Source organism: Perca fluviatilis, chromosome 6 (genome assembly GCF_010015445.1).
Source record: "Perca fluviatilis chromosome 6, GENO_Pfluv_1.0, whole genome shotgun sequence".
In the NCBI taxonomy this organism is placed as follows: domain Eukaryota; kingdom Metazoa; phylum Chordata; class Actinopteri; order Perciformes; family Percidae; genus Perca; species Perca fluviatilis.
The window spans coordinates 40739572-40757071 of NC_053117.1; the positions used below are offsets into that span (position 1 = coordinate 40739572).

Sequence of the window (17500 nt, forward strand, 5' to 3'; positions counted from 1 at the left end):
ACATGTAAATCGGTAAACTATGAGTTTATTTCAACGAACACTAGAGTTGTGATGGCTGGAAAAGTGTAGAGAAGACCAAAAACGGCTTTTCATAGCTTTATTTGGCGTCTGTCGACTTCTAATGTAGTGGGTTTTACGATGCTTAAATTACTGTTTATTTACATGGAGTCTGATGGGTTTACAGTGAATTAAGTGTCTTAACCCTTCAGAGATAGACCTTTTAAAACCTATTTAAGACCTGTTTACCAGAAGAAGGTATGAAGTAGCTAGAGCTGAACACACTAGACTCCATTCAAAAAATAATACTTTTAGCGTGTGTAGAGTCAATATATTTTCACATGTAAATCGGTAAACTATGAGTTTATTTCAACGAACACTAGAGTTGTGATGGCTGGAAAAGTGTAGAGAAGACCAAAAACGGCTTTTCATAGCTTTATTTGGCGTCTGTCGACTTCTAATGTAGTGGGTTTTACGATGCTTAAATGACTGACTATTTACATGGAGTCTGGTGGGTTTAGCGACAATGTGTGTGTGTGTGTGTGTGTGTGTTAGTTAAAGGAGAGAGATGTATGTTTGACAGGACATCATAAAGAAGTACTACACTACCCACAATCCTAAGCGTAACTATGTTTCTGATTGGTGGAGATCTCTCTCTCTCTCTCAATATGTATATATATGTGTGTGTGTGTGTGTCTGTGTGTGTGTATCTGTGTGTATGTGTGTTTGTGTGTGTGTATGTATATGTGTGTGTGTGAGTGTATGTATGTATGTGTGTGTGTGTGTGTGTGTGTGTATTTAATGAAGAATGTGTGAAATGTGTTTGACAGGAAAGTAATGTTTTTTTTTTTTTTTTTTTTTTTTTTTTTTTTTTTTTTTTTTTTTTTTTTTTTTTTTTTTTTTTTTTTTTTTTTTTTTTTGTGTATTTTTTTTTTTTTTTTTTTATTTTTGAGTTTTTTTTTTTGAAGGAATGTTTGTGTGAATGGAATGAAGATCATGGTTGTATAGCAAATTCTAGGGAATAGTTTTTCGGCAGTTGGTTTGAAAAAGAGACAAATTAGTTTATGTCCAGTGGATTCCATAGTTACGTGTCTGCAACCGGCACAACATTTTCTACATTTTGACCAACTATGATGTATGAAGAGTGAAAACTGTACGGGAGAGAGCAAGTTGTTTGGAAAACTTTCAGAGAATCATAATGCAGCTTCACCCTCTAGCTCACCCCTCTAGCTCTCAGCATTCTCTCCCCACACATTGGAAAATCTCAACCGGTCTGAAAAAGTACTGCAGCTTAATTTTTTTTACAGTTTCTATCGGCAGTTGGTTTGAAAATAACAAAAAGTTTAGGTCCGGTGGATTCCATAGTCACATGTCCGCGCCGGGCCCAAAATGTCCTACATTTTTGACCAACTATGATGTATGTAGATTGAAAATTGTAAGGAAGAAAGCAATTTGTTTGGAAACAATTTCAGAGAATCGTACCGCAACTCCATTGTTTCTATCGGCAGTTGGTGTGTCTAGAGCAAAATGTTTACGTCCAGTGGATTCCATATTCGCATGTTCGGCACCGGACAAGATTTCCTACATTTTGACCAACTTTGATGTATGAAGACTGAAAACTGTAGGAGGGAGAACAATTTGTTTGGAAAAATTTCAGAGAATCATACTGCAGCTCCACACTCTGACTCCCACTCTAACTCTCAACATTCCGGCCACATACACAGATTGGAAAATCTGAAACGGTCTGAAAAGAGGACGATACGTAAACTGTGATTTCGTAGAAACCGTGCTTGATATCCAAATGCCCATTCCGCCCAATAATGGCCAAAGTCTTGTCTTGGGTTTAAACTTTTAATTTTTTTCTACATTAAAGTATGGCGATACAACATGGTCCCAAAGAGGGGTAGTTTTGAGCGATGTTAATTTGCGACGATTTCCCATTAAAGTCTATGGGAAATTTTGCGTTTTTTTGCAGATTTCATGAAAACGGTGAGGCAAATTTCTTAGAAAACACATAGCACACCATTCACGGCGCATTACACACGTTTTGATGTATTTTGTGTGCGACATGTTGGCAATGCTTCATGAGCCTTAGCAGGACAGAAATGTGGTGGAAGATAAAGAATAAGTATGAGAAACAATAGTCATTGTGCCGATTGCTGCTATTGCAGCACATCGGCACACTGAACTACAGACATGGAACTGAAAAGCATTTTGCAAAAAATTTCACCTACCCCCTGCACTCCTCCAAAGTACCCCTAGGGGGACATGTACCACCTGCAGTCCTCCAGAGTACCCCCTAGGGGGACACATACCCCCTGCAGTCCTCCAGAAATTCCCTTAGGGGGACATATACCACCTGCAGTCCTCCAGAGTACCCCTAGGGGGACACACATATACCCCTGCAGTCCTCCAAAGTACCCCTAGGGGGACATGTACCACCTGCAGTCCTCCAGAGTACCCCTAGGGGGACACATACCCCCTGCACTCCTCCAAAGTACCCCTAGGGGGACATGTACCACCTGCAGTCCTCCAGAGTACCCCTAGGGGGACACATACCCCCTGCAGTCCTCCATAGTACCCCTAGGGGGACCCTTAACCCCATTTGAGAAACACTGCTTTAAACCATCCCAGCCACACAGCCACACACACACACACACACACACACACACACACACACACACACACACACACACACACCACACACACACACACACACACAACAGCTAGCTAGACTATCTGTCTGTCTGTCTGTCTGTCTGTCTGTCTGTCTGTCTGTCTGTCTGTCTGTCTATCTATCTAACTGCTCCTCAGATCTCTGCAGGGTAAATCCAGACAGCTAGCTAGACTATCTATCTATCTATCTATCTATCTATCTATCTATCTATCTATCTGTCTGTCTGTCTGTCTGTCTGTCTGTCTGTCTGTCTGTCTGTCTGCTGTCTAACAGCTAGCTAGACTAACTGTCCAATCTGAGTTTTCTGCTGCACCACTAAAACTACTTTTGAACGTACCAAAACAAGTTCCTTCCTGAGGCTATTTAGCAGAGGCGTTCGGCTCTGCGAGCTTAGCCCCCGCACGGAGCTTAGCCCCCCGCACCAATGATTGTGATTGGTTCAAAGAAATGCCAGAGCATGTTTTTCTTCCATCCAGGAATGTTGTGTGCTAGCTCAGACATTCCTCCACAGCACTGTGGAGGAAGGTCTGGCAATACCATTGACGTATATAAAATGGACCAACAGAGCCCGTTGCTCTGACGGAGACCAGAGAAGGCTTTTAGCACTTTTCCGGTGATCACTTGCTTTACTGCGCATTAACTTCACAGTTTGGGGTCATCAAAATCTTTTACGTAGAAAATAAATTGGATTTTTACTTTATAGCTCTGTAGAGGCTGATTTAATTAATTTCCAACATTATCGTAAACTTTCCTATTGTACTTTTGATTAGCTAAATCATTAGTCTGGCTATCAGCAGACCAATCTTAAGATTGAACATTAGTCTGGGGAGTCTGCTCTGTATTTTCTACTGCACAAGAGGTGTGATCAACGGGCATAGTTCAAATGACTCTGTATGCCATTGGATAGTCCTTCAACCAATCAGAGCAACGATCCGGGTGATGTACTTTGCAAAGCGACGCGAAAACTCCAGGCAGGAAACTTGTCAACAAACGTGTTGGTTTGTAGCATTGAGCTTGGTCTAGCTTTCTGTCACTTCTCTATCGTCACCGTGTTAAACCTGGCCAATAGCGCGCCAGGTGGATAAGCCAGTTTGTGATTGGTCCCCGCAGATTTGTAACGGAAGCAGCCTGAGCTGCAGCGAGAAATCGAATCGCCGGCTGATCGGGCTGGGGTTACCCAGTCTATATAAATCATGGCTGCACACTCCTGATGTCACAACAGATTCTCACTCCCATCTCGTTAAATACGGACGCTTGGTCAGGTGCCTTTGTCGTTGTTATTGACGCTTAAAAGTCTCTTTTAGCGAGACTTAGTCCGCTCTGTATTTTCTTGTGCAGTAGAAAATACAGAGCAGACTCCCCAGACTAATGTTCAATCTTAAGATTGGTCTGCTGATAGCCAGACTAATGATTTAGCTAATCAAAAGTACAATAGGAAAGTTTACGATAATGTTGGAAATTAATTAAATCAGCCTCTACAGAGCTATAAAGTAAAAATCCAATTTATTTTTGTTTGATTTTTGTTTGATTTATTAGACAGTATCAGAAATAAATGCATAACAACATGCCAACACAGTGACATTGTACATTTATCAGAACTGTCGAGGATAACACAAGAAAGTTACAAACTTATTTCCACTGTGGTCCTCTACGTAAAGATTTTGATAATCGGCCATAATGTCTAAACCATCCGAGGCCAACTGACCCCAGTTTTTAAACCTGATCAGACAGACAACAGAGATAGAAATCATATCACATCCATACAGGGATAGTAGTATACAGCTGTTATACATCATATCACATCCATACAGAGATAGTAGTATACAGCTGTTTTACATCATATCACATCCATACGGGATAGTAGTATACAGCTGTTATACATCATATCACATCCATACAGGGATAGTAGTATACAGCTGTTATACATCATATCACATCCATACCGGGTAGTAGTATACAGCTGTTATACATCATATCACATCCATACCGGGATAGTAGTACACAGCTGTTATATATCATATCACATCCATACAGGGATAGTAGTATACAGCTGTTATACATCATATCACATCCATACCGGGATAGTAGTATACAGCTGTTATACATCATATCACATCCATACAGGGATAGTAGTACACAGCTGTTATACATCATATCACATCCATACAGGGATAGTAGTACACAGCTGTTATACATCATATCACATCCATACAGAGATAGTAGTATACAGCTGTTATATATCATATCACATCCATACAGGGATAGTAGTATACAGCTGTTATATATCATATCACATCCATACAGGGATAGTAGTATACAGCTGTTATACATCATATCACATCCATACAGGGATAGTAGTATACAGCTGTTATATATCATATCACATCCATACAGAGATAGTAGTATACAGCTGTTATACATCATATCACATCAATACAGAGATAGTAGTATACAGCTGTTATACATCATATCACATCAATACAGAGATAGTAGTATACAGCTGTTATACATCATATCACATCCATACAGGGATAGTAGTATACAGCTGTTATACATTATATCACATCCATACAGGGATATATAGTATACAGCTGTTATATATCATAACACATCCATACAGGGATAGTAGTATACAGCTGTTATACATCATATTACATCCATACAGAGATAGTAGTATACAGCTGTTATACATCATATCACATCCATACAGAGATAGTAGTATACAGCTGTTATACATCATATCACATCCATACAGAGATAGTAGTATACAGCTGTTATACATCATATCACATCCATACAGAGATAGTAGTATACAGCTGTTATACATCATATCACATCCATACAGAGATAGTAGTATACATACGCTGTTATACATCATATCACATCCATACAGAGATAGTAGTATACAGCTGTTATACATCATATCACATCCATACAGAGATAGTAGTATACAGCTGTTATACATCATATCACATCCATACAGGGATAGTAGTATACAGCTGTTATATATCATATCACATCCATACAGGGATAGTAGTATACAGCTGTTATACATCATATCACATCCATACAGGGATAGTAGTATACAGCTGTTATACATCATATCACATCCATACAGGGATAGTAGTATACAGCTGTTTTACATCATATCACATCCATACAGGGATAGTAGTATAAAGCTGTTATACATCATATCACATCCATACAGAGATAGTAGTATACAGCTGTTATACATCATATCACATCCATACAGAGATAGTAGTATACAGCTGTTATACATCATATCACATCCATACAGAGATAGTAGTATACAGCTGTTATACATCATATCACATCCATACAGAGATAGTAGTATACAGCTGTTATACATCATATCACATCCATACAGAGATAGTAGTATACAGCTGTTATATATCATATCACATCCATACAGAGATAGTAGTATACAGCTGTTATACATCATATCACATCCATACAGAGATAGTAGTATACAGCTGTTATACATCATATCACATCCATACAGAGATAGTAGTACACAGCTGTTATACATCATATCACATCCATACAGAGATAGTAGTACACAGCTGTTATACATCATATCACATCCATACAGAGATAGTAGTACACAGCTGTTATACATCATATCACATCCATACAGAGATAGTAGTACACAGCTGTTATACATCATATCACATCCATACAGAGATAGTAGTATACAGCTGTTATACATCATATCACATCCATACAGGGATAGTAGTATACAGCTGTTATACATCATATCACATCCATACAGGGATAGTAGTATACAGCTGTTATACATCATATCACATCCATACAGGGATAGTAGTATACAGCTGTTAAAACATAATAAAATATATGACACACTAATATCGGATCGGTACTCGGTATCGGCCGATACGCAAGTTCAGGTATCAGAATCGGTATCGGGAAGCGAAAAATGGTATCGGGCCATCTCTACACAAAACTCCACCAGACTCCATGTAAATAATCAGGACTTTTAGCGTGTATAGAGCCAGCATATCTCCACCAGACTCCATGTAAATAATCAGGACTTTTAGCGTGTATAGAGCCAGCATATCTCCACCAGACTCCATGTAAATAATCAGGACTTTTAGCGTGTATAGAGCCAGCATATGTCCACCAGACTCCATGTAAATAATCAGGACTTTTAGTGTGTATAGAGCCAGAATATTTCCACATGTAAATGGGTGAATTAAGGGTTTATTTCAACCAAACCAGAGTTGTGATTGTTGGAACAGTGGAAAGATGAACCAAGACGGCCTTTTATAGTTGTATTTAGTTTCTGTCCACTTTGAATGAAGTGTGTTTTATGATGATAAAAGTCCTGATTATTTACATGGAGTCTGGTGAAGTTTGATGATGGTGATTTCAGGGCTGTTTCATGTTAAACAAAAAGTATCTTACTCTTTAATGGTCCTATGACATTCTGCTTTTTGGATGCTTTTATATAGGCCTTAGTCAAAAATGGTATCAGGCCATCTCTAGTCCTGTGTCAGAGTGAGAACGGGTTGGATGTCACTCACGCTGGAGGAATGTTTCTAAAATGTAAAAGAGGGGTAGTTTTGAGCGATGTTAAGCTGTTTGTCTCATATGTTTGTCTCAGTGGAGGCCCGGAGGAAAGCTAAGAACAGACGAGCCAAACCCCAACGTAAAGCCAAACGGGTCAGCGACGATGATGACGAAGATGAAGAAGAGGAGGACGAGGACCAGTCACCGAGGAAGAGAGGGCGGAAGAAGAAAGCGAAGCCCCGCGACAGCGAAGATGATGAAGACGAAGAGGAAGACAACCGAAATGTGAAAAGAAAAAGTTCCAAAGCCTCCCGGAAGAAAGCGAAGGATGAGAGCGACGAGGAGAGCGAAGACGAACGAGAGAAGAAGAAAAAGGGAGCCTCCAAAAAGGACAAAGAGGAGAGTAATAAGGAGAAGGGGAAAGGTAAAGGGAAACAAGGGAAGGATGTAGGAGCTGAGAAGGACAAGAAGAAGAAGAAGAATAGGAAGTTGAGCAGGTGCAGTATTCTCTGACTTACCTGCACGCTCCACACACCTGTCCACACCTCCACACACCTGTACACACCTCTACACACCTCTACACACCTCTACACACCTTTACACACCTCCACACACCTCTACACACCTCTACACACCTCTACACACCTTTACACACCTCTTTACACCTTTACACACCTCTATACACCTCTATACACCTCTACATACATTTACACACCTCTATACACCTTTACACACCTCTACACACCTCTATACACCTGTACACACCTCTACACACCTGTACACACCTTTACACACCTGTCCACACCTCCACACACCTGTACACACCTTTACACACCTCTACACACCTCTACACACCTCTACACACCTTTACACACCTCTACACACCTCCACACACCTCCACACACCTCTATACACCTCTATACACCTCTACATACATTTACACACCTCTATACACCTTTACACACCTCTATACACCTCTGCACACCTCTACACACCTCTACACACCTCTACACACCTCCACACACCTCCACACACCTCTACACACCTCTACACACCTTTACACACCTCTACACACCTCTACACACCTCTACACACCTCCACACACCTCTACACACCTCTACACACCTCTACACACTTCTACACACCTTTACACACCTTTACACACCTTTACACACCTTTACACACCTCTATACACCTCTACACACCTCTATACACCTCTACACACCTCCACACACCTCCACACACCTCTACACACCTCCACACACCTCTACACACTTCTACACACCTTTACACACCTTTACACACCTCTATACACCTCCACACACCTCTATACACCCAGGGGGCTTCTCCATACTGAATGATGCCCCGGCGGAAGTGTCGCTCTCTCTCTCTCTCTCTCTCTCTCTCTCTCTTATATATATATATATATATATATATATATATATATATATATATATATATATATATATATATATATATATATATATATATATATCAAAGTAGCCACCCTTTGCTTTTTTATTAATAATGGAAAACTTCCACTAATGAACCCTGACAAAGCACACCTGTGAAGGTAAAACCATTTCAGGTGACTACCTCATGAAGCTCATTGAGAGAACACCAAGGGTTTGCAGAGTTATCAAAAAAAGCAAAGGGTGGCTACTTTGAGGAATCTAAAATATAAGACATGTTTTCAGTTATTTCACACTTTTTTGTTAAGTACATAATTCCATATGTGTTCATTCATAGTTTTGATGCCTTCAGTGAGAATCTACAATGTAAATAGTCATGAAAATAAAAAGGAAACGCATTGAATGAGAAGGTGTGTCCAAACTTTTGGCCTGTACTGTGTATATATATATATATATATATATATAAAATAATCTCAAGAGGCCCTGTGCTATAATTTGAAGAGGTCTATCATGAGTTTTTGTCTGTCAATGCAGATAGAAAAGCTACAATTCTCGTTAAGAAAGTTTGCATGATGTACAACGTTTATCTACGCTACTAATGCAATCATACAGTAAAGCATGCCTACTTCTTTTATTGTTGTAGTATTATCAACAGTTTGTCCACCACTCAGTTATCAAGGGCCAAAGTGTTTTAAGGGGAGTTGTGCGTATACCGCAGGTTCTACTCTCACTCCCTCATCTCTGTCCCTCTCCTCCTGAGTCTCCTCCTCACTGTGCATATGCCACTGCTGCCGACACCACCACAGGTCCTGCTACTGCCACGAGGTCCTCCTACTGCCGAAAACATGTCTTTTCGCTTTTTTCTTTTATTTGAGCCGCTTGGGTAACTTTGTTTCATTTTCGCGTTTAGACAATTGACATAAAATAAAGGTTTAGACTCGTCTTGGTCTCGCTCCGTCTCTGTGTACTCCCATTTCTCCTGTCACTTTGTGTTTATCTTTCGCGCCGCGGTCGCACTGTTACGGACTGGTCCATTTCATTGTGAAAATAGGGGGTGTTGACCTCTCTCAGCAAGCAGGGCGCCTGCAGCTGCTGGGGGCGCTGATCTGCCAATTCCCCACACAGTGAAATGATCGATAACAGAAAACCGCTTCTTTAAGTTCTTGTGCCGCCCCCCATGTGACACAAAAAAATGCCGCCCCGGGCGGTTGCCACGTTCGCCCGTACCAAAAAACTAGGGCTGTCCTCGACTAAAGAAATTCTTAGTCGACTAACACTTATACGATTTTGTATTTACGAGCTCAGACCTTGGACAATCTCGCAGTACCCCGAGTTCAAAATCCAACATGGCTGCCCCCCCCTCCCCCTATCAACAGTTGTGAAAGCTGCAGTAACATAAAGTTATTATAAGCACTTCTGTCTTATTTGTGTCTCACTAAATCAGTCGTTCACACACAGCCATGTCCAACTTCTATCTGTGGACATGTTGTTACGCTGTTTGCGTGCACAAAAAGCGCCGTAATGCGTTGTTATCAACTGGTATTGCTAACAATAGCTAACCGGGCTAAAGCTAACGAAAACAATGAAAATCAGACTTTTAAATACAGTACAGGCCAAAAGTTTGAACACACCATCTCATTCAATGCGTTTCGTTTATTTTCATGACTATTTACATTGTAGATTCTCACTGAAGTCATCAAAACTATGAATGAACACATATGGAATTATGTACTTAACAAAAAAGTGTGAAATAAACTGAAAACATGTCTTATATTTTAGATTCCTCAAAGTAGCCACCCTTTGCTTTTTTATTAATAAGGGGAAAACTTCCACTAATTAACCCTGACAAAGCACACCTGTGAAGGTAAAACCATTTCAGGTGACTACCTCATGAAGCTCATTGAGAGAACACCAAGGGTTTGCAGAGTTATCAAAAAAAGCAAAGGGTGGCTACTTTGAGGAATCTAAAATATAAGACATGTTTTCAGTTATTTCACACTTTTTTGTTAAGTACATAATTCCATATGTGTTCAATTATAGTTTTGATGCCTTCAGTGAGAATCTACAATGTAAATAGTCATGAAAATAAAGAAACGCATTGAATGAGAAGGTGTGTCCAAACTTTAGGCCTGCACTGTAGAAAGCATTCAACTCGGGTATGACGTCATTCCCAGTTGCGGCTTCCCAGTTCTGAGGTAAATAGGACGCGGCATTAGTGCAACCCTTTAGAACCAGGCGCCCGGCACACAGACCATTTTTTCCACCATTAAACTAGCAAAAGTGGATTCGAACACGCCCTAAACACACCTGCACCAGGTGCTACACACCGTGCGCTCAGATCGTTAAAATCGGACCCTTATAGTTTGTGAAAGCTGCAGCACGTGACAGCTCTTTCCCTTCATCAGTTCTTTCGAGGAGGAGGAGGAGGAGGAGGAGAAATCGGACGAAGAATCGCTGTCGGAGGGAGAGATGGCAGCCCTCAAGGAAGAGGTAGAGGAGAAGAAGAAACTGATCGCTACGTTAAGGAACAAACCCTGGCGCATGAAGAGGAGACTCACACTTCTCAAGTAACAAACTGAAACTGCTGCTGCCTTCTGGTCCGTGTCACTCTTATCAGTTCAATTTTTTAAGCACTAACAGACATTTGGAAAAATGTTTTCATTTTTTTCCGCCCTATTAATTGAAAGCACCTCTGTAGCCTGGTGAGAGGGTCCTGATCTGGCGAGCTCCAGTTCTCCACTCCCAGATCAGTCTGGCATCTTGAGATAGAGAAAATTTGGAGCCATTCGCCAAACGACCGGCCAATCAGCGTTGGTTTTGAGGCGGGTTAAGGTGGTGATAGACAGATGGTTTATCCAATCAGCTAACCAGGATTTTCAGACAGCGGTAGCCCTAATTATGTTAGCCGCTCGCTAATGCTTTTTCCTCTTGGATCCTTCTTTTGGAATATGGACCAGGAACCTGAAATGGTGTCTTTTATTCCTAAATTCTCGTTACACAAACGGCAAAGCTCCTTTACCGACATGCTGCTTGCTTGCTGAGCTAACGAGCTATGCTTTGCCTGCAGCAGCAGCAGCAGGGGTAGCCTGGCTTGTAGTTGTATTTTCATACGCTTCGTTGATCTGATTGGTTGATTTGGCCCATCTATCACCACCTATACCATATGATGGTTTATCTAATCAGCTAACCAGGATTTTCACCCCATCCCAAAAGTTCTACAACGGTAGTTCCCAGATGGATATGCCGAGAAAAATGCGAAGCGATCCATCTGGAGGAGTCAGGTTAGCACCTCTGACCCCAAAGTCTGTCAAAATATAAAAAGTCACAAGGCTTTCTGGGATTCTAACATGTCCCTTCTTGTTTATAAATTCACAGTAATTTTTGGAATTTACAGCAGTTTCTGAGATGATGTGTCCAATAAATGACAAGTTTGTATTTTTGTACAATATCTTAGGGCTGCACAATGTTTTTGTTTTTTTTAATCGTCATATACGGTAGCAATACCCATATCGGGAAAGAATTGAACTGATAAGCGTTACACTGACCCTTTCTCTTCTAGTTTCTGTTTTTTTTTGTTGCTTGCTGATGATTAGTTTTTTTGCCGATTGACTTTTTCTCGCGACTGCTTTCCTAAATGCCTCCCATCACTCATGTCATGTACATGTGATGTTGATCATTCATTAAAACTTGTTCATCGCTACCTGAGCTGTTTGGTTCTTCTCTTTATCGGTGCTGTGATCTTTGGAAAGTCAAAACTTCTTCTCAGTCATCAAGGTCAGAGTATCCAAGAAGGGGGTGAAATTCAAGGGGAGTTGGGCTTAAAGCTCCATTGTGTCATTTTTTTAAAGATAATGTAATTAATAGTGGGTTTATTGTTATTTGCTACAGAATGCTTAGCCTAAATGTCAAGAGGTGAATAAATATATTTGTTTGTGCTGCAGCAAAGTGTCAGCTCTGTTTCATGAGGGTGGGGGGGGGTTGGTGATGTATGGACCTGACCTCCACTGCTAAAAAAAATCCTAAAGGAAACACTGACATTCACAGTTTTATTCAGTTGTGCAAATACTCCGGCGACACATGCAGAAAGTTGGCAGTTAAACTCAGGTTAACACGTTGCATCCCACGCCAAGGTTGGCTTTAGTTCAGCCTGTTAGACACCTTCCTCTCGGTGTGAAGACTGGAATGAACACCGAGCGGATGCCTTGCCAGTTGCAGCATAGGTTAGTGTGTGTGCCTCTCCGTACAGATCTGAGTAAGAATGCAACCCGATAGGTGACCTGCTCTAACTTTTTCATGAGCTTGACACTGTTGTTGTGGCTGACTAACCCACTGCTTGCCAAGTCTTCTTCCCGACACTCTGACCGCATGCATTACATCGTCAATCAATAACTCATCCCAAACCGCAAAGTCGTTTTTTACTCTTCTTCCTGTTGCTGCTGACTTATTTATTCACTGGTGTCTAGGTAGATCGTGTTCACTGTATGTCATTGGTAGATGTGTTCTCTGATTGGTCGAACAGGGAGGCCCAGGATTTTGTTGAAAAATTTGAAGGAGCTCTTGGGAAAGGAAAAGGCCGGAAGCTGTTCGCATTCAAAGTCATGATGGCCAAGGTAATCCGCCAGCCTGGTATCACCAAATGGCATATGAATAACACGTCATTTTGCATGTTATAACAACACATTTGTTTCGCTTTTTGTGTCGTTACACGCCGTTTAGTCCCTACTGACTTATACTGTGACATAGTGTAAAGAGGCAACACATTCTCACTCTCCCATCACATAAAATACAGACACTTGGTCATGTGCCTTTGGCGTTAAAAGTCTCCTTTAGCATGTGGACTTTTGCTGTCCTTTGGCGTTTGTTATTCACGCTAAAAGTCTCCTTTATCATATGGACTTTTGGCGTCCTTTGGCGTTTTTTATTCACGCTAAAAGTCTCCTTTAGCATCGGGACTTTTGCCATCCTTTGGCGTTTTTCATTCAAGCTAAATGTCTCCTTTATCATATGGACTTTTGGCGTCCTTTGGCGTTTTTTTATTCACGCTAAAAGTCTCCTTTATCATATGGACTTTTGGCATCCTTTGGCGTTTTTCATTCAAGCTAAATGTCTCCTTTAGCATCTGGACTTTTGGCGTCCTTTGGCGTTTTTTTATTCATGCTAAAAGTCTCTTTTAGCATCGGGACTTTTTCTGTCCTTTGGCATTTGTTATTCACACTAAATGTCTCCTTTAGCATCTGGACTTTTGCTGTCCTTTGGCGTTTTTTTATTCACGCTAAAAATCTCCTTTAGCATCTGGACTTTTGCTGTCCTTTGGCGTTTTTTTATTCACGCTAAAAGTCTCCTTTAGCATCTGGACTTTTTCTGTCCTTTGGCATTTGTTATTCACGCTAAAAGTCTCCTTTAGCATCTGGACTTTTGCTGTCCTTTGGTGTTTGGTGGCAATTTTATCAAACACAAGTTTTTGTCCCTTTTTTAAATGTCCCAGAAACTAGATAGTTAGCTAGAGATCTCAACACCCCCGCATGTTGAACCCAAAGTTACGCCCTTGCTCAAAGCTACATCAATCCAAATATCCGATGACATTGCAGTAATACCCATTTCAACCATTTCTTTATTTCAGAAACTTATCAAGTTTAAACGTGACTTTGAGAACTTCAAAACGGCCTGTATACCCTGGGAGAGGAAGATAAAGGATGTAGAAAGTTGGTACCACTCTGACATTATTTGCAAAAAATAACAGAGCTATGACTTTAATGTTTCTGATATCACTACATCTGTAAATCAAGTTCTCTGTTTTCCTAATCATAGGTCACTTTGGATCATCCGTGGCTTCCTACTTCATTTTCCTGAGGTGGATGTACGGTCTGAACATGGTCCTGTTGGGGCTCATGTTTGGCCTGGTGGTAGTGCCTGAGGTACAGCCTTCAACAGCAGCTACTGCTACAGTATCCTAGAGCGCTATATGGAGAGGTGCTAACGTTAGATAAAACAAAGTGGTGGAGCAAGCTAGAGAAAGAACAGAGAGAGAGAGAGAGAGATGCTAACGATAGATTAAACAAAGTGGTGGAGCGAGTTAGAGAAAGATCAGAGAGAGAGAGAGAGAGAGAGAGAGAGAGAGAGAGGTGCTAACGTTAGATAAAACAAAGTGGTGGAGCGAGCATAGCCTTATACATGTTCTCGCTCTCCTTTCTCTCTTCTATCCATCCTTTTTAGGTTCTTATGGGTCTTCCCTATGGCTCCATTCCCAGAAAAACGGTGCCTCGAGAGGAGCAGGCCACAGCCATGGACTACTCTGTGCTCAGTGACTTTGAAGTAAGGATCTTAGCTTTATTTTTTTAATTTAATAGTAAAAACTACTGTGCAGTTGTAATATGTGAAGTATAAATCTGTGACTGCGTCCTGAACAGGGATACTTCAAGTACTCCATTTTGTTCTACGGGTACTACAACAAGAAACGGCAGATCAGGCTTCTGAAGTTCAGGCTCCCGCTGTCATACCAGCTAGTGGGCGTTGGCATCTTCGGATACAGCCTGATGGTTGTCATACGAACTTGGTCATGTGCCTTTGGCGTTAAAAGTCTCCTTTAGCATCTGGACTTTTGCCGTCCTTTGGCGTTTTTTATTCACGCTAAAAGTCTCCTTAAGCATATGGACTTTTGCTGTCCTTTGGCATTTGTTATTCATGCTAAAAATCTCCTTTAGCATATGGACGTTTGCCATCCTTTGGCGTTTTTTATTCACGCTAAAAGTCTCCTTAAGCACATGGACTTTTGCTGTCCTTTGGCATTTGTTATTCATGCTAAAAGTCTCCTTTATCATATGGACTTTTGCTGTCCTTTGGCTTTTTTATTCACGCTAAAAGTCTCCTTTAGCATCTGGACTTTTGCTGTCCTTTGGCGTTTTTTATTCACGCTAAACGTCTCCTTAAGCATATGGACTTTTGCCGTTGGCGTTTGTTATTCACACTAAAAATCTCCTTTAGCATATGGACTTTTGCCGTCCTTTGGTGTTTTTCAATTTAATAGTAAAAACTACTGTGCAGTTGTAATACGTGAAGTATAAATCTGTGACTGCGTCCTGAACAGGGATACTTCAAGTACTCCATTTTGTTCTACGGGTACTACAACAACGAACGACAGATCGGGCTTCTGAAGTTCAGGCTCCCGCTGTCATACCTGTTGGTGGGCGTTGGCATCTTCGGATACAGCCTGATGGTTGTCATACGAACGTAAGGCGAGACGCACAAACGATCAGACGTACACTTGTGCAGACCGAGACGTTTGTGTGTTTCAATGTTTTCTTTTTCTCACTCCTCAGGATGGCTCGTAACGCAAACGAAGGAGGGGACGGAGGGGATGAGGGAGACTTCACCTTCAGCTGGAAGATGTTTACCAGCTGGGACTACCTGATAGGAAACTCTGAGACCGCAGACAATAAGTACGCCTCCATCACCACCAGCTTCAAGGTTAGCAGGTGTGCGTGCGTATTTGTGTTGGAGTATAGGCATTGTAACCAGGGCTTTAAAGGTCCCATGGTATGAAAATGTCACTTTATGAGGTTTTATTAACATTAATATGAGTTCCCCCAGCCTGCCTATGGTCCCCCAGTGGCTAGAAATGGTGATAGGTGTAAACCGAGCCCTGGGTATCCTGCTCTGCCTTTGAGAAAATGAAAGCTCAGATGGACCAATCAGGAATCTTATCCTTATGAGGTCGCAAAGGGAAAAGGTTACCTCCCCTTTCGGCTTTGCCCCCCCCAGAGAATTTGGCCCACCCCATGAGAGAGAGAGAGACATCATGACGCTTTCAAACGAACCAAAGTGGCAGTTGGCCACACACCCCCTTGCCCGGCCCTCTCTCCTCCTCAATAGCTACAGACACAGAAATGGTACATCCTAAGGAAAGCTCATTGTGGGACTGGCTCTAGTGGCTGTAATTCTGCACCAAGGCTGAATTTCGGGAAAGAGACTTCAGATACAGTATTAGGGGACCACTAAGGTCTATATAAAAGAGACTTCAGATACAGTATTAGGGGACCACTAAGGTCTATATAAAAGAGACTTCAGATACAGTATTAGGGGACCACTAAGGTCTATATAAAAGAGACTTCAGATACAGTATTAGGGGACCACTAAGGTCTATATAAAAGAGACTTCAGATACAGTATTAGGGGACCACTAAGGTCTATATAAAAGAGACTTCAGATACAGTATTAGGGGACCACTAAGGTCTATATAAAAGAGACTTCAGATACAGTATTAGGGGACCACTAAGGTCTATATAAAAGAGACTTCAGATACAGTATTAGGGGACCACAAAGGTCTATATAAAAGAGACTTCAGATACAGTATTAGGGGACCACTAAGGTCTATATAAAAGGGACTTCAGATACAGTATTAGGGGACCACTAAGGTCTATATAAAAGGGACTTCAGATACAATATTAGGGGACCACTAAGGTCTATATAAAAGCATCCAAAGAGCACCATGTCATGGGACCTTTAAGTTTGACACGTGTGCTTTAAACGTACCTATTTTGCCCCGCTGTAGGAATCCATCGTTGATGAACAGATGAACCAGAAAGATGAGAACATCCATCTCCGACGGTTCCTCAGGGTTCTGGCAAACGTTCTGATCCTCTTGTGCCTGGGAGGCAGCGGGTATCTCATCTACTATGTGGTGAAACGTTCGCAGGTCTTTGCTAATATGAATAAAGACGATCTCACGTGGATGGAAAAGAACGAGGCAGGTTGACAAGAAACATTTGTTTATACCTTTTATGATTAGGCAATGAAAAAGCCCAGTTCAGGCCAAAGATTGGTGACGAGACAAAACGTCAGCTGGTTGAGTCTCAAGAGGCTGGTTT

The 17500-nt window shown here is 41.3% G+C and overlaps 1 protein-coding gene across 2 annotated transcripts in view; it reads left to right on the plus strand.

The window, feature by feature from the left end:
• Positions 1–17500, plus strand: part of tmc2b (transmembrane channel-like 2b) — a 40099-nt gene that overhangs the window by 1625 nt on the left and 20974 nt on the right. For both annotated transcript variants that reach the window (XM_039802124.1, XM_039802125.1), the window contains exons 3-11: positions 7320–7722; positions 11043–11204; positions 13157–13247; positions 14258–14339; positions 14446–14552; positions 14851–14949; positions 15722–15864; positions 15954–16101; positions 17185–17379. In XM_039802124.1, coding sequence (XP_039658058.1) covers positions 7320–7722; positions 11043–11204; positions 13157–13247; positions 14258–14339; positions 14446–14552; positions 14851–14949; positions 15722–15864; positions 15954–16101; positions 17185–17379 — 1430 coding nt within the window. The remainder of the gene's footprint in view (positions 1–7319; positions 7723–11042; positions 11205–13156; positions 13248–14257; positions 14340–14445; positions 14553–14850; positions 14950–15721; positions 15865–15953; positions 16102–17184; positions 17380–17500) is intronic.